We start from the raw sequence: 21933 nt of genomic DNA, 5'->3' as shown, positions 1-21933 counted from the left end.
TATCAGCTCTTCCTTAGTAGAGATTCAGGAGAGGCTTGGCGTCTATTCCATGAGAAGTCTCCCCCACCAGTGATTACTTCTACAGAGATATGGGGGCAGTATGCAACATCTTTATACACTGTACCTGGACAACCACCATTACCAGACCCACCACAACCATGTCCGGCTACGAGCACCTTCTTTACCACTGAGATGGTAAAGGAGGCCATTGACAGGATGAAGACCAGACGGGCACAGGATCATGAGGGTTTGGTAGCAGAGCACATTATACATGCTGGGGATTTGTTGGCAGAGATGCTTGCACGGATATTCAACCGTGTCATGTGTGAGGGTCTCCCTGAGTCTTGGAGATTATCTACTATTGTACCTATCTTCAAGACAGGTGACCCCACAGTGCCGGGGAATTACCGTACTATCATGGTAGGACACACATTGGCACGGTTATATGCATCCATCCTCGAGCATAGGCTGAGCATTTGGGCAGAGATTATGGGCATACGAGCACCTGGGCAGGCTGGTTTCAGAAGGGGTTTCTCCACACTAGATCATGTCTTTACACTGAGAGCTATCATTGAGGAGGGTCGAGCACATGGTAGACGGATATACTGCAGCTTTGTGGATTTTCGCAAAGCCTTTGACACAGTGCCGAGGGCCAGATTGATGCACCGGCTTATGGAATTGGGGGTACCCACAGAGCTGATGTGGGGGATCATGGCATTGTACAGTTCAGTGATGGGTCATGTACGCACATCAGAGGGGATGTCCGACATAGTTCACTCCACCATCGGAGTGAAACAGGGATGCCCACTGTCCTCTACTTTATTTGGTATGTATGTTGATGGGGTCTCTGATTATATTGACAGAGGAGGTGATAGAGGTGCTCAGCTTGCAGGGACATGGATCCCTCTTTTATTGTATGCTGACGATATCGTGTTGATATCAGAATCGCCAGAGGGTATGCAGAGACATTTGGACGCATTGCATAGTTTTGCAGAGGATAGTGGATTGTCTGTCAACCTTGGTAAAACCAAGGTCATGGTATTTAATACCACGCCACAGTGGGTTAGGAGATCAGCACCTACTTTCACATATGGACAGGACAATATGGAGTACACTGATGCATACACATATCTTGGGGTGGTCTTTAGTGGACCGAGGTTCACACTGAAAGTAGCAGCAGACACTAGATTGACTCGTGCCTATGCAGCCCTAGGTGGTTTAGAGAGGATTTGCTCGCAAGTTCAGTTCCAGGAACCTCGAACAAAGCTCTGGCTTTTCAATACTTTGGTCGCTTCAGTTATGCACTACGCGGTTCAGGTTTGGGGACCGTCTATTGACAGTGCTGGATGGACTAATATGGAGAGACCCCTGATATCTATGATTTCTAGGCTGATTAGAGCCAAGGCCTCAGTCCCACATGACATCATACGAGCGGAGCTGGCTGCCCCACCTATGGAGGTTGAGGCACTCACCAGATCAGTATCATTTGTACACAGCTTATGGGACACCACCAGGGACAGGTATGCCAGGCTTGCTCTTGAGTCATCCAGACAGCTGACATTACAGGGAGATACATCATGTTGGTATGCACAGATGAACTCATGGTTTCAGAGGCATGGTTTCAGCATGGACAGGCTGCCCCCTTTCCAGTATTCTCTTGATGCACCATCCTTGGCTCTTACACGGATGGAGACTACTAGACTCATTCGGCAGGATCTTATCCAGCTTGATAGCAAGAGGACATGGATAGAACCATCACGGGAGTTGGGTACGAAGAGGGTTTTCTATAGAGAACATCTTCTTCAACTCACGACAGACGGATTTGTCACACGGCCCAGTTACATGGACACACATCTATCTCATAGGTTACGATGTGCTATTGGCCAGATTCGCACATCTTCACATCAGCTTGGGATTGAGACAGGTAGATTCAGAGGCATACCAACAGACAGTAGGATATGTCAGTTATGTCATGCAGAGCCAGAGACAGAGTTTCACTACATATGTCGCTGCACAGTCTACTATGAGATACGGGGACGCTTTCATTGTCTATTCAGAGATGGTTTTGACTCGTTATACAGAGTCATGAGATATCAGGATCAAAGATGTCTCGGATTATTCCTACTTGAGATTCAGAGACATAGAGACGCTCTATTGAATGGGCAAAGACAGAGACAGTCCCAGAGACGCATCTCAGATTTCTTCAGTCTGAGTACCACAGAGTCAGAGGGGACACCACCACCAGAGAGCTCGGTTCCCACCCATACACACATCAGCGGTACTCTCATTGATCGAGCTATAGAGTTAGGGAGATCGAGACGACCGCGACTGAGGAGGGGAGCCACGCAGCACTGGCGGAGATTGCGGCAGAGGATCCACAGGATTCGAGCACGACACCCAGAATGTCGATCGGGATAGGCTTCATGCTACTGCTATATTGTATCATGGTGACACTTATCCCCACTTTGTACCTTTATGGCATGATACCATTGCTCAGCCTACCAGCCACCCATAGGAGTCGGTAGCACTCCTATCAGTTCTTTGTTTGTACCCAGACTTGGTACTAGACTCATCATTGTAATCAGTTGGTCTCATAGGTCATTTTGGCCTCTTGTAGACGTTAATATATCATTTCATTTCATTTCATTTCTCTCTCTCTCTCTCTCTCTCTCTCTCTCTCTCTCTCTCTCTCTCTCTCTCTCTCTCTCTCTCTCTTTCGTTCCTTGCGTCGGGAATCCTGCCTAAGAGATTAGTTGTCAAAGCTGAGCTATTTCTCTCGTTTTGACACAGACCTACAAAAATGGAGAACCAACAGTCAACATTATTGCCACTAGCTCCAATGCTGGAAATGGAGTCGTACTGTAATCTGATGGTAAGCAAATCTTATGTGTAGTCCACCCACTCCAAATGAAGTCATTGGTTTTGTTGGTCACATCTATAGTTTTGTGAGGGCATTTGTTCATAGTATGTGTGTATTATAACATCAACTGTTGAGAACTATACATTTAAGTGATTGTAAGTAAGTAACATATTATGCACGTCTACAGTTCTCAGGAAAAAGCAGAAGAGAGCCACTACAGGCAATGAATTACAACTCCCAAGATCCAGCTCTTTCTGTAATCAGGGAATATGAGAGAGTAAGAAAGAGGAAACAACGGGAGCAGAAACAAATGATTGTAAGTGATTGTAAGTAAGTAACATATTATGCACGTCTACAGTTCTCAGGAAAAAGCAGAAGAGAGCCACTACAGGCAATGAATTACAACTCCCAAGATCCAGCTCTTTATGTAATCAGGGAATATGAGAGAGTAAGAAAGAGGAAACAAATGAAATCTGAGCGACAACATCATGCCCTCAACGATGAGGAGAAAAAGAAAATCTCCTTCGAGATTGTGACAGCTTTCAAGAGTAGGACTGAAGGTTTTAGTATAGAATCAAAGTGGGAAATCTGGAATCTTGTTGCTCAGCATCCGCATGTTCAGGCGATCCATGATGAGTCTTTCTAGGAGGAGGCTGCTGTACAGACCGCAAATGTCTCCAATGTCCGCAGCACACTGGCTACCGTCAAGCAGCCAGGTTCCAATGAGGAGTTTTTTTTGAAGAATGCAACATTGCAGATGATGTTGAATTCAAAGGAAAACATGCCTATTGCAAAAATTGCCAGGGTCCTAAATGTCAATCGTCGCACCTTGCACAAGGCGAAGCCCGATGTGGATGGTCGATTGTTTTCATTGGTTGCATGTCACAAGCAACACTGTCATGGCCCTATCCCATATGAAATTAAGGAATTGGTCTACACATTTTGGAAACTGGAGACTCGCGTTTCACCGAACAAGAAGGATGCTTGTGGAAAGAGGATGGGGAGGAACAGGTACATAGAACACCCAGTGCACCTCCTAGACGAGCCTCAGCCCTCAGGTGATCAATCAAATACTTGTACCATAACTTATGCATTTTATGCATTGCATCTCTAGTGCTTAGTAATTTGTATATGCTGATCAATAGCATACTGATCTGTAGACTTTTGCTAGTTAGCATATGGACTGTGTTGGTTAGCATATTGACTATGCTAGTTAGCATATGGAGTATGATAGTTAGCATGTCTTGGGGTTCTAAATAGCATACAGAGCTAGTTGGCTAACACAATATGTATACTAGTTAACATACCTGGTATGCTAGGTAACAAACCTAGTATGCTAGTTACATACCTAGTATGCTCAATTGCATGATAAGTACGTTGTCTAATAGAAAGTGATTATGCTAGTTAGCATACGGAGTATGCTAGTTAGCAGGCCATCAGTTCTAAATAGCATATAGAGTCAGTTGGTCAACACAAAAGGTATGCAAGTTAACACCACTTATGCTAGTTAACACCTAGTATGCTCACTAGCATGATAGGTATGCTATTTAAGACAAGGGTTATGCTAGTTAGGTATAACTAGCAGTTGGGCTGGGGCTGGGTATGCTAGTAAGCATATGGAGTATGCTAGTTGGCGTAAGGAGTATGGTAGTTAGCATGCCTTGTGTTCTACCTAGCATATAAAGTTAGCTAGTGAGCACAAGATGTATGCTAATTAACATCATTTATGCTAGTAGCACCTAGTATGCTCAATAGCATGATGGGTGTCCTAATGCGTATACTAGTTAGCATATGGACTTTGCTAGTTAGCATATGGACTCTCCTAGCTAGCATGCCTTGGGTCCTAAATAACATACAGAGCTAGTTGGTTAACACAATATGTATGCTAATTAACATACCTGGTATGCTAGTTAACATACCTAGTATGCTAGTTAGAATATGGGGTATGCTAGTTAGAACTAGTAGCTGGGTTGGGTATGCTAGTTAGCATATAGAGTATGCTAGCTAGGATGCCTTGTGTTCTACCTAGTATACAGAGCTAGCTAGTCAGCACAAGATGTATGCTAATTAACATAATTTCTGCTAGTTAACACCTACTATGCTCAACAGCATGATGGGTGTCCTAATGAGTATGCTAGTTTGCATATGGTCTGTGCTAGTTAGCATGCCTTGTGCTCTACCTAGCATACAGAGTTACCTGGTAAACACAAGATATATGCTAGCTAACACTCTTTATGCTAGTTAACATACGCTGTTGCATGCACATTAGGATGTTGATTGTCACTATGATTTGTTTACATGAAATTGTTGGATGTCCTAGTTAGCAATCTGAATACTGATCATCATTTGGATGTCGCAGGTTGAGTTCTTTCGTAGATTCAAGGAAAAACATCCAGATTGCAAGATTGGCATGAGAATGTTTGAGATGTTGAAGCCATTCTTTTGTAGGTGGCTGAAGGATAGATACACATGCTGTTTCGAATACCATGTGCAAATGTCTTTTTTGAAGGACACACTGAACCACATTCGCTCTCGTGCTTTTGGGCTGCATAGAGCAGGTTGTGACTGTATATGTAGTATCTAAGTGAGAATATTAGCCAGGGTTGCTTGGCTTCACATCACACTTTCAAAGGTGTCACACATATGTGGGAGTCTGTTCTCTGTCCAAAGTCCGCAGATGCAGTTTTCCATAGAAGGGAATGCCTGATGGGAGAGTGTTTGACATGTGGAGTGAATATGTTGGAATCATGCTGCTTGGAGACAGCAAAGCCAGGTAATAGTATTAATGTGAAAGTATTTGCATATGTACAAGCTCAAGATAAGCATGGAAATAGTAACAAAAGAAAAGATCTTTTGTACAAAGAAATGCAGTGCTGGGAGTTTCTTCAACTCTTGAAGACCAAGTTGGAGCTCTTTATCACTCATAACTATGTGGCTCGATGGCAAGGACAACAATTCAAGGATTGCCTTCTTCGGTTTTCGGACAATGTCGTCGTGTCAGTTGTTGATTTTGCAGAGAATTATGCCTTCAAGGAACAAAATGAGATTCAGTCAATGCATTGGCACTGTAGTCAAGTAACCATTTTTGTACACATAACATACTACCGTAGGGCAGGGAGGGTAGTCAAAACCATCCACTTCTTTATATCAGATGACAAGGTGCATGACACGTTGTTCGTGCAACACTACTTCATGCTACACCGTGACTAGTTACAACAAGAGGGTGTCACTCCTAAGCAACATTGGGTGTGGCCTGATGGTGCGGCCTCACAGTTCAAGGGAGCCAGGCCTTTTTACTTCGTTGCAAGATATGGTGGACTCACAGAGATGGGGATGAGCTAGTTCTTCTTTGGATCAGGGACGGCAAGGGAGAGCATTATGGTGCAGGAGCAATTGTGAAAAGAACCTTGACCCATGAACAGCTAAAACCTAATGGAGCTATTTTGCGGTGTGTAGCTGATGTGGTTGCTTATTGCCAAGCCAACCTGTCGTCGCAGGGAGCACCTTCACACTATCCTTCAAAAGAAAGGGAATGTGTTCGTGTGTTCTGGGAGGTTAAAGAGGGGGAAGTGAACAGGGAGGTGAAGTGGAATTGTGCCACTGTGGCAAAAACTTGCTCTCTGGATGCTTTTCATGGCCACAACCCTGGGGATCCAACTGCCCTTGCAACAAGAGCCTTGGCTTGCTTCTGTGATGCATGCATGCACGAAAGATGGAATCTCTGCGTCAATAAAGCTCACGTGCAGCCTTGGGATTATCATACTCTACTGCCATTACCTGATGAGGCTGTGTCAGATTCGGAAGATGAAGCAGCCGCCTACGATGACTTCACATACGAAGGTCATCCTGATGTGTTGAGTAGCGCTCTATGTGCTGGCGACACATTTGCTGTAAATCGAGATGCTTTGACCAACGTGGAGGATGTGGATTTCTACCTGGTCAAGTGTGTTGCGGCAAAGGAGAAGGTGGAGAAGGGGCACCTCGATGAGTGGGGCAATGCAATTGATAGAGGCTCATATGTTGTGCAAGGTCTGTATTACGAGCAATTGGATGCATATACCTTCAAGCTAGACCACAAGCAGCCCATCGTCCACGTACTTTCACATCTGGTACGATGTATCAAAATATCCATGGAGCACATCCCAAGGAGACGGTAGGTGTACACAATCAACCCAGAAAGCTATGAAGCAATCTATAATAGCATGCCCTTCAGCTTTTAAGTTGTAATCACTTCATCTTCAATATACTTCTTGCTCGGATATAATGCAGTTTTATCAAAAACTTGGGTATCTTCTGTCTCTTGTGTGCTTTGTGTATGCATGGCTTTGGTGTCTATTACAGAGGGGTCTCAGTTTAAGAGAGATCATTTGTACAACTTGTCTCATTGTGTTCTGTGGGTATGCTAATTAGCATAAATGGTATCCTAATTAGCATATTGTTAATCCTAGTTAGCATACAAAATGTTCTAATTAGCATACCTTTTGTTGGTTTTCAAGGAGAAGAGATGGCAGTTTCCTGTATATTGTGTATGCTAATGCTAATTAGCATACTGTTTATGCTGATTAGCATAAACTTATATATGCTAGTTAGCATAAACAATATGCTAATTAGCATAACTTTGCTGGTTTCAAGGAGAAGAGATGACAGCTTTCTGTATACTGTGTATGCTGATTAGTATACTATGTTGTGAGTGGAATTCGCATTCTGTGGGTATGCTAATTAGCATAGCTTACACCATTAACAATATGCTAATTAGCATATGTTCACTGGTTTCAAGGAGAAGAGATAACAGCTCTTTGTACTGTGTATACCAATAAGCATATCATGTGTGCTAATTAGCATACTGTATGCTGGTTTCAAGAAGGGATGACAGATTTCTATATACTGTGTATGCTAATTAGCATACTATGCTGTGAGTGGAAGTTAGCAAAAACAAAAATCCACAGTATGCTAATTGGAGGAATGCTATTAGCATACCAAGCATGCTAATCAGCATATTGTTTATGCCAGTTGGCATAGACAGTATGCTGATTAGCATACCATTGCTGGTTTCAAGAAGAAAAATGGTAGTTTCTATATACCGTGTATGCTAATTAGCATACTATGGTATGCTTGAGTGGAAGTTAGCACAAACAAAAATGCTCAGTATGCTAATTAGAATATATTCTAATTAGCTATTGTGAGTAGGCTAATTAGCATACTATTTTGGCTGTGTTAGCATAAACGGTCTACTAACTAGCATAAACGTTATGCTAATTAGCATACCTTTGCTGATTTCCAACGAGAATGTATACAAATTCAATGTTTTCAAGACGCCAATAGTACACATAGTATTGTCTTCAAAACAAGAATAGTACAGGATCTGATCATTACTATCTGAAGTGAATGTCAGAATAGTTACAAACATTGGAAAGGCAATTTACAAATTTCCCTCATAATGTTACAAAACTGCAGAGAGCCTCCTACTCTGGATAAGATCGTGGTTTAGCGCGCTTGTACACTGGCTTTTGCCCAGTGTCCGTTTGCTTCTGTTTTCTCCAAGAATGAGGCAGAACACAGAGATCATCTGCTTCAGGTCTTTCAAACATTACGAGATCACAAGTTAGTGATTAATGCAAAGAAAAGTGAATTTTTCCTACCAGAGATACACTTTTTGGGACACATTGTCTCAGCAGCAGGAGTGCAAATGGATCCGGCCAAGATAGAGACCGTCCGTGATTGGCCCAATTTGAAGAATGTCCATGAAGTGCTTCACTACAGAGGATGCAGGAGCAGCATCCAGACAGTCCATGGTTGGAGGAGCAGTTACAGTAGGCTCGACAGGAGCTTGCTTGCACAGAGGAGAGGCGCCATAAGTTTGCCTTTCACCGACAGTCATCTCAGTGGACTCAGGTGGGTGACAGAGTGAGAGGTGCTTTTTTTGAGACAGTGGGACCTCGGCACTCGCATGCCAAGGTCAATTAGTTGAGGAGACCCGATGGGTCAGTTGTTTGTGAGCCAGAGGATATGCGTGCAGTTGCTACTGACTTTTACCGTGAGTTACTGTCGGCTGAGCCCGAGTCAGAGAGACAGGATGCATGCAGGGAGCAGGTTTGGGCACAGATGCCTTGTCTTGTGACTGAGGAGATGCGCCAGAGGCTAGAGATACCTCTTCAGCTTGAGGAGCTGCACACGGCTCTTAGGGCCCTCCCTCGTGGTAGCTGTCCAGGTGAGGATGGGCTGACTCCTAGCTTCTTCTTGGAGTACTAGGACCTGCTTGGCCCAGATCTTTGTAGTGCCTTTCAGTACATTCTGCACACAGGAGTGATGCCGGATAGCATGAGTGAGGGCCTGATTTACCTCATTCCAAAGGAGGGTGGCTCCTTGGCGCCCCATCACCATTCTCAACTCAGCCTACAAAATTCTTGCCAAGGCTCTGAGTTTGAGGATTCAGCCACTTTTGTCAAGGAACGCAGTATCCTTGACAACATCTTCACTTTTTGGGAGGCTTCTGCCCTTGCACGGCTCTGTGGGGAGGACCTTGTGATTCTTCTTCTCGATTTTGAGAAGGCATACGACAGAGTTGATTGGGACTTTCTAGAGGGCACGCTACGCAGGATGGGCTTCTCAGATGCTTGGATCAGAGGGGTGTCAGCTTTGTACAGACAGACTCATAGTCAGGTGCTGTTGGCAGGAGGTAGAGGTGAGCGCTTCATGCTCACACGATCGGTCAGACAGGGTTGTCCTCTTGCCCCTTTTCTCTTTCTGTTCTATGCGGAGGCGATGAGCAGATTTTTGGTGTCACAGCAGGTTGGTTTGAGAGGCTTAGCACTCCCTATACGGGGAGATGAGCTTCTGGACGCTGAGTTTGCCGACGACTCAGCCTTGTACTTAGAGGGCCAGCAGGCCAATCTACACAGATGTGAGCAGGATTTGGAGACCTTCTGCTGTGCATCGGGCGCATTGATCAACTGGAGAAAGATAGTGGCTTTCTCGGTTGGTAGTGCTCCTGTGCCAGATTGGATGCCAGGAGAGGGTTTCAGGTGGATTCCTCCAGGGACTGCAGTTCGGTACTTGGGTTGTCAGGTTGGTCTGGACTTGTCCCACGAGCAGCAGATTGCTCCTCTTCTCCTGTCCATCAGGAGAAAGCTGTTACATTGGAGCTCAGCACGACTTTCGCTGGCTGGTAGAGTAGTGGTTGCCAACCAGGTGTTGTTGGCGACTATGTGGTACATCATTTCTTGCTGGATCTTCTCGAGTTCTTGCGGTCGATTACAATGCTTTCAAGAGGGGGGTATGTCACAAAGTGATGACGTGGCTACCGACAACAAAAACCCTAATTTTTGCCAGAAACCCTAAAAATACTGCAAACCCTAATTTCTGGAAACCCTAATCCCAACTGCTGGCTGAAACCCTAAGTGACTGAAAAACCCCATAAGCTGGCACTATTGGCACGTGGCAGCAGTGTACGGATTCCGGAAATCACGGAATCTGAGAAAAAAAGCACTGGTGACGCAATTTCAGCTTGCTTTTTGCTACGCAAGAATTGGAGAGAGAGAGAAAGGGTTGATTTGCTTTATTTAGTTTGCTCTCATGAGAGAGAGAGAAACTGCTTTTGATTTTTGAAAGCTTTTGGGCATCCCTTGTAATTTTTTTATACGCGGTGAGGGCCTCACTTCTCAGAGCATTTGGACGTAGAGTCTGAGAGTGAAACCCTAATCGCTCTTTGTACTTTGACATTGATTTAATACATAAAGAAATACCGAAAGGGGCGCTAGTCTTTGGGGCCAATATCTCTAGGCACGGAACTCCGCCGGGCTAGTGCAAATCTATTGTGATCTGTGAATTGTTTTGAGGTGGTTATTTGGTGCTGTCGCGATTGAATCTTGACTTGGAGTGTCCAAGTCTGTTACATGCCCCTTCTTCTTGCAATAGTGGCTCCTTGTTCTTCTTCTCCGATGACTCCCCCAAGTCTCCCTTCATCTTGTCTTTGCTGCCATTGCCTTCGCAACAAGGGCATCACCCACTCCAACAAAATCTCCAACTCGATACTTGGAGTGGCCCTCCATCTTCTTGAGCTGGGGGATTATCTCCTCCCCGGTAGGAAAAGTCATACATATGGAGGTGAGCATATTCTGGAAGTATGGATCAAACCGCTCAGAAAGCTTGAAGAGTAGAAGATCAACCCGGTTATCCTGCAGCTTGCGAGCCAACTCCACAAGAAAGTTGAACTGACTGTACTGACAATAGGGATGACATCCATACTCATGTCATCACTGGCAATGAGTAGGTTCACTTCAACCAAAGTTCAACAAGGCTCATCAAAATAATGCTCACTACCCAAGCAAAGGAATTGTAAGAAGAAACATTTTCCATATACCCATGTGTCTGCATTGTACTAAGTGTAACGTGAAAGCAGCGGCGGCATAAGATAATTTGGAAGTAAATATTTTGGGAAATTGTCCCCTTCAAAATTGGTTTTTATCTATATGCCCAACACTCTGGTTTCAAAGAATTACACCATCAAAAGGGCTGGCTGAAGGAGAAAATGCAAGGCATTTTAACAATGTGTTCCAAGTAGCCTATGTGGCATTGATATTCATTTGAGTCTGTGCCCTATGCAAGAAAAACCCTGGGCAGTGTGTGCAGCCGCTTGTGCAGCTTGAAAGCTTTAATAATATTTGTCAAAGAGTTTACATATTGTAGGTATTTGTATGTATCACAATTATGCAGAGCCCCTTCACTTACTGTGGTTCAGGCAAAATTGTGGAAGTGTGAGAACGTTCGTGAGCCTCATGGTTCCCCATCATTAAGTTGGAAGCCTTGGTATATGTCGATTTATGGTCTTGTGCAGCTTAGATGTCTTTTGCTGCAGTATAATATCAAATTTTGGGTCTTTGATTTTATGGTTAGATATCCTGTCCATGAGTGTAATATATTTACCTCCAACATCATTCAATGAATAACCTAAGTTTTTTTTTTAAAATTGTGAAGGTTGGACAAGATAGGAGGCCTTTGATGCAAAGGGCATATGAAGTTTTCACGAAGGGTGGTAATCCAGGTGATGTAAGTAGCTGTAATGTTGATTGTAGCACTCAGAATATTTTATTTAGTGTACAATTTTTGTTTTTTAATTTTATTATTTGGTTTCCAGCTCATACATGAATTTAAAGATGGTCAACCGTATGAGGTCTTTTATGCACATCTATATGCAGGCCTGTACCATGAATCTGAGGTAATTTACTCTTGTCCTTACATATTTATCTTATTAATTCAATCTTCAGCAATGTGAAACAAAAAGTGACACAGGGAGATTCTGAGGCTGCCAAATCGGCTATGGTAGCTGCTTGCAGAACACCTTATGGTATTCGGTACGACATGTTTTATATAATTTTGGCAATTTTGTGTAGTGTGCTTTTACCAGTGCTCGACAAAATGTAATTTCACCTACAAATTTTGCAATTTACCTCTAAATTTCTTGTGTAAAAACCTTCAAATATAGTCAATTTACCTCTAAAATTTCTCATATGTAGGTTTACCAAGTTTTGATTTTCTCAAGCACTGCTTCTTAACCATGTCCTTGCTATCACAAGAACCCAAACTTTTAAGATGAAAATTGAAGGGTGAATGGAGCTAGTGTGGGAAATGAAAGGTGCAAAGGATTTGGAAATCCGACGGCCACTTTGCTCGTCTATGCTAAGAGTGTGTAGCGGAAGAGAAACACGAACATGGGAACATGCAAGAACATGAGAGAGAGAGAGAGAGAGAGAGAGAGAGAGAGAGAGAGAGAGAGAGAGAGAGAGAGAGAGAGAGAGAGAGAGAGAGAGAGAGAGAGAGAAATGAAATGAAATGAAATGTTATATTAACGTCTTCAAAAGGCCAAAATGACCTATGAGACCAATCAGTTACAAAATAGTGAATCTAATACCATGTCTGGGTACAAAAGAACTAGAAGTGGAACAAAATACTACTACTACTACTACAATCTAAAACTACGTGGGTGTAGCAGCTGATACAATAGGTACCCGGTAAGCTGGATGTAACAGTGTGTGAAACAAAGATGGAAGAAATGGTGAGGATCCATCCTCATCTGCACTCTGGATGTCGAGAGAGTATGGCTCGAATCTTCTGTTGTAGTCTCCGTCGATGCTGTGTAGCTCCTCTCCTCAGTCGCGGTCGTCTGTATCTCTGTAGCTCCAATGCTCGGTCGATGAGAGTGCCAGTAGTGGTCGAATGAGTGTGGGACGAGCTCTGCAGTGGTGGCTGCTCCTCTGGCTGTCCCATATCTAGTGAAAAGAAATCTGTAATGTGTCTCTGGGACTGCCTCTCTCTAGCTCTCCCCAGTAAAGTGTCTCTATACCTGTGTAACTCAAGTAGATATAGTCCAAGACATCTCTGATCCTCATAACTCATGACCCTAGATAGAGGACCAAAACCCTCTCTGAATAAGCAGTGGAAACGCCCCCGTATCTCATAGAACACTGTGCAATGACATATGTAGTGCAACTCTGTCTCTGGCTCTCTCTGGCATAATCGGCATATCCTGCTGTCTGCTGGTATCCCTCTGAATCTACCGGTCTCAATCTCGAGCTGATGTGAGGATGTGCGTATCTGACCAATGGCACAACGCAAACCATGAGACATATGTGTGTCCATGTAGCTGGGTCGAATCACAAACCCATCTCCTGTGAGGTGGAGAAGATGCTCTCTATAGAAAGCCATCTTCGTGCTCAACTCCTGAGGCGGCTCTATCCATGTCCTCCTGGTGTCGAGCTGGATCAGGTCCTGACGAATGAGTCTAGTGATCTCCACCCGTGTAAGAGACAGCGAGGGTGCCTGAAGAGAATACTGGAAAGGGGGCAACCTGTCCATGGTGAAGCCATGCGTCTGAAACCATGAAGTCATCTGTGCATACCAGCATGAAGTGTCCCCCTGTAGAGCTAACTGTCTGGAAGACTCAAGGGCCAATCTAGCATATCTGTCTCTAGTAGTATCCCATAGGCTGTGCACAAAGGACACTGATCTGGTAAGCGCCTCAATCTCCATGGGGGGGGCAGCTAGCTCTGCTCGAATGATCGCGTGAGGTACGGAGGCCTTGGCTCTAATCAATCGGGAGATCATAGATACCAAGGGCCTCTCCATACGTCTCCAACCATCCTGGCCTACAGAAGGTCCCCATACCTGTACCCCATACATCATAGCTGAGGCTACTAAAGTATCAAAGAGCCATAACTTTGTCCGAGGTTCCTGGAACTGAACCTGCGAACACATCCTCTCCAAGCCTCCCAAGGCCGCATAAGCTCTGGTCAGTCTAGTCTTTGCTGCTCTCCCCAAAGAAAACCTCGGCCCAGTGAAGACTATCCCAAGGTAAGTGTATGCATCTGTATACTCCACAATCTCTTGACCATACGTGAAGGTCGGTGCCGATCTCCTGATCCACTGCGGTGTGGTGTTAAACACCATGACCTTGGTTTTACCAAGGTTTACAGACAATCCACTATCCTCTGCAAAACTGTGTAATGCATCCAACTGTCGCTGCATACCCTCCGGTGAGTCAGAGATCAAGACAATATCATCAGCATATAACAACAATGGGATCCACGTCCCTGCCAGCTGGGCACCTCTATCACCCTCTCTGTCAATGTAATCAGACACCTCATCAACATACATACCAAATAGAGTAGGAGACAATGGGCAACCCTGTTTCACCCCGATAGTGGAGTGAACTAAGTCAGATATCCCCTCTGGGGTGCGTACATGTCCCATCACTGATCTGTATAAAGCCATAATCCCCCAAATCAACACTGTGGGCACCCCCATCTCCTGCAGTCTGCGCATCAGTCGAGCTCTCGGTACCATGTCAAATGCTTTGCGGAAATCCACAAAGCTACAATAAATCCGTCTCCCATGTGACCTGCCCTCCTCAATGATAGCTCTGAGTGTCAGAATATGGTCAAGAGTGGAGAAACCCCTCCTGAAACCTGCCTGTCCCTTTGCCCGTACACCCTCACCCTCTGCCCAGTTACTCAACTGCTGCTCAATAATGGATGCATACAATCGTGCCAGTGTGTGTCCAACCATAATAGTGCGGTAATTTCCAGGCTCTGTAGGATCACCTGCCTTGAATATAGGCACAATAGTAGACAACCTCCAAGTCTCAGGTAATCCCTCACACATGGCACGATTGAACAACACTGCAAGAACCTCCATCAGCATATCCCTAGCATGTATAAAGTGCTCCGCTACTAGACCGTCATGATCGTAAGCCCTCCGGGTCCTCATCCTGTCAATGGCTCTCTTTACCATCTCAGTGGTAAAGAAGGTGCTCGTAGGTGGACATGGCTCTGTAGGATCTGGAAGGGGATCCTGCCCAGGAACCGTATATAACGATGCCGCATACTGGCCCCACACATCAGGAGAAGTAATCACTGGGGGAGGGGAGTGCTCATGGAAGAGTCGCCATGCCTCGCCTGAGTCTCTACTCAAGAACAACTGATACAAGTCTCGCTCCATCTGGGCCAGGTAAGCTCGTTTCTTCTTTCGCACAAGGCGCCGGAAAGCAATCCGCGACTGTCTGTAGGTGATGACTCCTAAATGAAGATCCCTCTGAAGCTGGGCTCTCATCTCTCTGCACTCCTCATCATACCAACTATTCTGGGGCATGCTCCCAGAATGTCGCCTCCGATCCGGTTGAGTGTGTGGGTATGCCTCTGATGCTGCATCATGTAGTGTCTCAGTCAATAAAGTAGTGCACTCCTCTACTGAGAGGCCTGGAGCAACTGTGCATAGACGATCCCAGATCGCCTCTGTATAAACCGAGTCAGTCTCTGGTGTAAATGTATAACGGGTGTGTGACCTGCCTCCTGATTTCTGGGCTGTACTAAATTGAAAAGATACGGACAGTGTCAAGAGAGCATGATCCACTGCTACGCCCACTGGTCTGGCTCCCACCATGAAATCCTGAATACAAGGAATAAAGCTCGGCTGTGTCATAACATAGTCCACTGTACTGGCCCCATGTCTGTGTGGAAAGCATGTGAAGCCTGCTGCTCCAGGAAACCGCTGTAAGCCATTAAGTATGGCTAGCCCATGTGTAGTCGTCATCTCCGTGAGGTATCTCCCATACTCAGTCTGCTCTCTGTCATGTGAGCATCTGTCAAACCCCAGCTCACCCACATCCAACTCTCTAAGCATCTCATCTGAGGTGTCGTAGAAGACTGTCTGACAGTTGCCCGTTCGAGCATTGAAGTCTCCTAGGAGGATGATATCACCATCCCTAGAAAACTCCCATATATCATCATCTAGAATTGAGAAAGGCGACTGCCCTCTGGATACAGCATATACTGACGTACTGGGGGGGAAGTAACATATAGCAATATATAGAAATCGACCTGTGTCAGCTCTCAGCCTCACCCACATGTATCTAGCCTGATCATCTCTCCGTACAATATGTAGTAGTGGCTGTAGCTCCTCCCTAAACAACACCGCTACTCCTCCTGAACCTCTACTCCCATGCTCAGATCTCGTGACTGTTCTGTGGGCTGTCTCCCATTTGTATCCCACCACATGTGGCATCAGTTGGCCAGGGGCCTGGTGAGTCTCTGAAAAGAAAACAATGTCCTTGTCTCTGAAACTGTCCTCAAAGGCACCAACATCCAACCTCATAGACCCATTACAATTCCAAGTCGCCATCCTCAATGTGGTCCCATAGGTCTCGCACCGTCATGTAGAGCGCCGCTCTACAATCACCACCCGACCATCTCTGTAAAAGGCCATCTTCCCCTTCTCCCTTGCCGCTTGAATCTCGGGCATTACTTCTCTCATATGCGCAAGTTGTGAGAGAGTGAGGTCATCGCCTAAGAAAATACCTGTCTTCTTGAGAGTAGGTCTCTTCCTCAAGAATTCCTTCTTCTCTTCCAATGAAGGGAAGCGTAGTATGAGAGCTCTTTCCTTTGAAGATTCTCCGGGGCCCTCACTCTTCTTGCCCACTCTCCATGCCTTTGTGTGTGAAGGCTTCTCCACCCCCATCATTGATGTGAGGCTTGTGACCTCTTTTTCCACATTGTTTATGTCCTTGAGGCCGGTTACCCTCACATGTAGAGCCCGCACCCTCCTTCTTTGTTCCTCTTCGAGGGTCATGTTGATAAGAGTGGGTGTACAAGGAGCTTCCTTACCTTTCCCTTTCTTGGCAACCTCAATCCATTTTTCGGCCTCCTCTACTTTCTTTTGCGTTTCGGATATGACCGCGGCCCATGACTTCTTCTCCTCATTGATGTTGTCAATTTCTTCCCTCAAAGAGGGCTGAAATTCCCCCTCTTCAAGCCCATTTTTTGACCGTGTTTCCAACACTTCTTTGTGGAGGTCCAAAATGCTATTCTCCAACGTGGCGATCTTGTTGAGAAGATGATCCTTCTCGTCCTTCCACCTCTTCTCCTTTTCTTCATTTTCTCGGAGGAAAATGGTCTTCGCGTTCCTCCAATCTTCCATCTCTTTTCTCCATGCTTTTATTTCCAATTCAATCATGGAAATTCGTTTGGAGTGAAGCATATATTTGAGTTTGCTTGTTGCCATAGGTGAGGTTGGGGATGACATGAGAGAGAGAGAGAGAGAGAGAGAGAGAGAGAGAGAGAGAGAGAGAGAGAGAGAGAGAGAGAGAGAGAGATATGAAATGAAATGAAATGTGATATTAATGTCTACAAAAGGCCAAAATGACCTATGAGACCAAAACGTTACATGTGGTGAATCTAATACCAGGTTTGGGTACAAAAAGTACAAAGAACTGAAAAGAAAATAGTGGGTAGGGGTGGGGTGAAAGCTGATACAAAGGGAATACGAAGGGTGAGCTGATACAATGGGGGGGGGGGGGGGGGGGGGGGGAGAGAGAGAGAGAGAGAGAGAGAGAGAGAGAGAGAGAGAGAGAGAGAGATGAAATGAAATGTAATATTAACGTCTTCAAAAGGCCAAAATGACCTATGAGACCAAAAGGTTACATGTGGTGAATCTAATACCAAGTCTGGGTACAAAAAGTACAAAGAACTGAAAAGAAAATAGTGGGTAGGGGTGGGGTGAAAGCTGATACAAAGGGAATACAAAGGTTGAGTTGATACAATGGAGCTCTCTGACAGTTGAGGCATCATATACATATACATCAGTATCCAGAAGGCTATAGAGATTCAATGTCCTCCAAGGTAGGCACTCGGTTGAGACGGCTCCTATGTCGCGCAAGTATGGTATGGATCCTCTATCGCAATTTGCGTCGATGTCGAGAGGGCCCCCTCATCCGTGGGCGACGGGACTGCCCCAAGTCTATCGCCTGATCAAGCAGTATGCCTCTGGTGCCTTTGGTGTTGTTATGCTGTTGGGGCTGCTCGGACTCCTCTGTCTGTGACTGAAAGAAATCTGTAATTTTCCGCTGTTGCTGGATCTCTCTCGTTGTGCCCCTCTTCAAGAGGTCCTCTCTGTGTTTGTGAATCTCTAGTAAGTATAATCCGAGGCATCTTTGATCGTGGTATCTCATGACTCTAGAAAGTGGCCCAAAACCCTCCTGAATAGATAGTGAAAGCGACCTCGTATTTCATAGTATGCTGGCAGTGACATATGTAATGTAGCTCTGTCTCTGGTTCTATTTGGCACACCTGACAAATCTTGGACTCAGCGGGTACTTCTCTAAATCTACCTGTCTCGATCTCTAGCTCATGTGAGGATGTGCGTATCTGACAAATAGCACATCGTATCCCGTGGGATAGATGAGTGCCCATGTATTCGGGTCTGATCACAAAACCATCCTCCGTGAGTTGGAGAAGATGCTCTCTATAGAAAGTCATCTTCGTACCTAGCTCATGTGTAGGTTGTATTCACATCCTCTTCGTATCCAGTTGAATCAAGTCCTGTCTGATGAGCCTGGTAATCTCTGCCCTAGTGAGGGAGATGGAGGGTGCATCCAAAGAGTACTGAAATGGGGGTAGCCGATCCATACTAAAGCCATGTAACCGGAACCAAGATGCCATCTCTGCATACCAACATGATCTATCTCCCTGCAATGCCAGCTGTCGCGAAGACTCTAGTGCTAATCGAGCATATTTGTCTCTACGGAGAGCCCAAGTGCTATGCATAAATGAAATTGATTGAGTGAGTGCCTCCACTACCAATGGAGGAGCAGCGAGCTCCACCCTAATAATGTCATGTGGTACTGAGGCCTTGGCCCTAATCATCTGAGAAATCATAGATACCAAGGGCTTCTCCATACATCTCCATCCATCAGTATTGCCAGCTCTGCTATGATGATCAACTGAGGGGCCCCATATCTCCACTCCGTACAACATGGCCGAAGTTACCAAAGTGTCAAAGAGCCAAAGCTTTGTTCGAGGTTCCTTGAACTGAACCTGCGAACATATCCTCTCAAGTCTCCCCAATGTTGCATAGACTCTGGTCAATCGTGTATCTGCTGCACGCCTCAAGGAAAATACTGGACCACTGAAAACCGCCCCAAGATAAGTGTATGTATCTGCATACTCCACATTCTCTCGACCATATGTAAAAGTGGGGGCGGACCTCCTTACCCATTGCGCCATGGTGTTAAACACCATTACCTTGGTCTTACCAAGGTTCACAAACAATCCACTGTCCCGTGCAAATACATGCAATGCATCCAAATGACGCTGCACCCCCTCTGGAGAATCTGAGATCAACACAATATCATCAGCATATAATAGCATTGGAATCCATGTCCCTGCAAGCTGAGCACCTCTGTCACCCTTTGCCTGTACATAATCTAAAAACTCATCTACATATACCCCAAAGAGAGTCCGAGATAGGGGATAACCCTGCTTCACCCCAATGGTGGAGTGGACCATGTCGGACATGCCGTGAGTAGTGCGTACCTGTCCTACCACTGTCTAGTATAAAGCTAAGATCCCCCAGATCAGCTCTGTGGGCACCCCCATGTCTGGCTCGTGGCATTGTATCAAAGGCTTTGCGGAAATCCACAAAGCTACAATATATCCTCCTGCCATGGTGTCTACCCTCCTCAATAATGGCTCTGAGTGTCAAAATCTGGTCAAGAGTGGAGAAACCTCTCCTGAAACTTGCCTGTCCTGCTGCCCGTATGCCCTCTCTCTCTCTGCCCATCCACTCAGCTCATGATCAAGAATTGATGTATATAGCCTAGCCAGAGTGTGACCAACCATGATGGTTCGGTAATTCCCCGGAAGCATAGGATCTCCCGACTTGAAGATAGGCACAATAGTGGACATACTCCAAGTCTCAGGGAAACCCTCGTACATGGCTCTATTAAACATCATAGCAAGAGGCTCTGCAAGCATATCTCGGGCATGGATAAAGTGCTCTGCTACCAGACCATCATGATCCTGTGCTCTTCCTGTCTTCATCTTGTCAATGGCTTTCCTTACCCTCTCAGCAGTAAAGAAAGTACATGTTTCTGGGCATGCCTCTGGAGGGTCAGGTAAAGGTGGCTGCCCCTATAATTTATAGAGAGATGTAGCATATTCCCCCCATGTCTCTGTGGAAGTGATGGCTGGCGGTGGAGAGTGCTCATTGAAAAGTCTCCATGTCTCACTAGAGTCCCAACTCATAAATAGCTGATACAGATCACGCTCTAATTGAGATAGGTAAGCCCTCTTCTTTCGTCGCACTAGGCGGCGAAAGATAATCCGTGACTGTCTATGTGTAGTAGTACCCATGAGCACCTCTCTTTGTAATCTGATCCTCGTCTCTCTACACTCCTCATCATACCAACTGTTATGAGACATGCTTCCAGATCGTCTGCGTGTAGGCTGGCTATGGGGATATGCCTCTGATGCTGCATCATGTAGCATCTCTGTCAGAATCTGGGTGAGCTCATCTAGTAGTCGTCCTGGCTCCTGAGTGCATAGCTACCTGTATATCTCATCAGTGTACACGTGATCCGTCTCCCTCGTGAAGGTATACCGAGTATGTGTGGAGGCGTCTCCCAATGGAGCTGTGTTGAACTGGAACGATAGAATGAAAGACAAGATAGCATGATCAACTGCTACCCCAACCGGCCTAGTTCCCACTACGAAATCCTGAAAGGAAGGAATGAGTCTTGGCGGAGCCATAACATAATCCACTGTACTAGCGCCCTGCCGATGTGGAAAGCATGTAAAACCACCAGCTACAGGGAATCTCTGTAGGCCATTCAAAATGGCCAATCCATGTGCAATCCCCATATCAATCAAGTATCTGCCATACTCAGTGTGCTCCTCATCCTGTGATAATCTAGACAGGCCCATTTCTGTAACATCAACTCCTCTGAGGTATCATAGAATACTGTCTGGTGATGGGCAGTCCTAGCATTGAAATCCCCCCAGATAATAATGTCGCCATCTCTGGAAAACTCCCATATATCATCATCTAAAATAGAGAAGGGGGACTGTCCTCTAGGTGATGCATATAATGACGTACTAGGAGGGAAATAGCAAATAGCGATGTAGAGATATCTGCATGTCTCTGCCTTCAGTCTCACCCACATGTACCTAGCATGCTCATCCCTCCGAGCTATATGTATCAGAGACTGTAGCTCCTCCCTGAATAAGACTGCCACTCCTCCTGAACCTCGTCCTCTGCGCTCCGGTTGAGTCTCCTGTCTGCAAGTTGTCTCCCATCTGTATCCGCTCACATGGGGCATGGACTGCCCCTACATCAAGGCACAGAGATCCATTACAATTCCATGTAGCCACTCTAAGTGTGGTTCCACAGGTCTCGCACCCTCATGCGGGACGCTTCTCCATAATAACCACTCGTCCATCCCTGTAGAAGGCCACTTTCCCCTTCTTTCGAGCTGTCAATATCTCGGGCATAACTTCTTTCATATGAGCAAGCTATGTGAGTGTGAGGTCATCTCCAAGAAATATGCCCCTTTTCTTTAGTGTAGGACGCTTCTTCAAGAATTCCTTATTTGCCTCCATAGATGGGAAGCGCATGATTAGAGCTCTTTCCTTTGAAGTCTCCCCATTTCCTTGTGTCTTCTTCCCTACCCTCCATGCCTTTATATGAGTAGCCTCACTACCCATCATGCGGAGAAGTTCTTTGACTTCCTCTTCCACATCATCTCGGTC

General features: G+C 45.5%; 1 protein-coding gene across 2 annotated transcripts in view; it reads left to right on the top strand.

The window, feature by feature from the left end:
* LOC147442581 (Tetratricopeptide repeat (TPR)-like superfamily protein) overlaps positions 1–21933 on the top strand; it is a 79312-nt gene that overhangs the window by 41107 nt on the left and 16272 nt on the right. The window contains exons 5-7 of one of the 2 annotated variants that reach the window (XM_086528721.1): positions 11834–11905; positions 11994–12074; positions 12149–12210. In XM_086528721.1, coding sequence (XP_086384847.1) covers positions 11834–11905; positions 11994–12074; positions 12149–12210 — 215 coding nt within the window. The remainder of the gene's footprint in view (positions 1–11833; positions 11906–11993; positions 12075–12148; positions 12211–21933) is intronic. The other variant, XM_086528722.1, reaches the window with a different exon arrangement.

The sequence above is a fragment of the Adiantum capillus-veneris genome, chromosome 14 (assembly GCF_014529385.1).
Source record: "Adiantum capillus-veneris isolate H3 chromosome 14, ASM1452938v2, whole genome shotgun sequence".
NCBI lineage: Eukaryota > Viridiplantae > Streptophyta > Polypodiopsida > Polypodiales > Pteridaceae > Adiantum > Adiantum capillus-veneris.
Note: the sequence above shows the minus strand (reverse complement) of the source record. Positions and strands in the feature narration are given on the sequence as shown.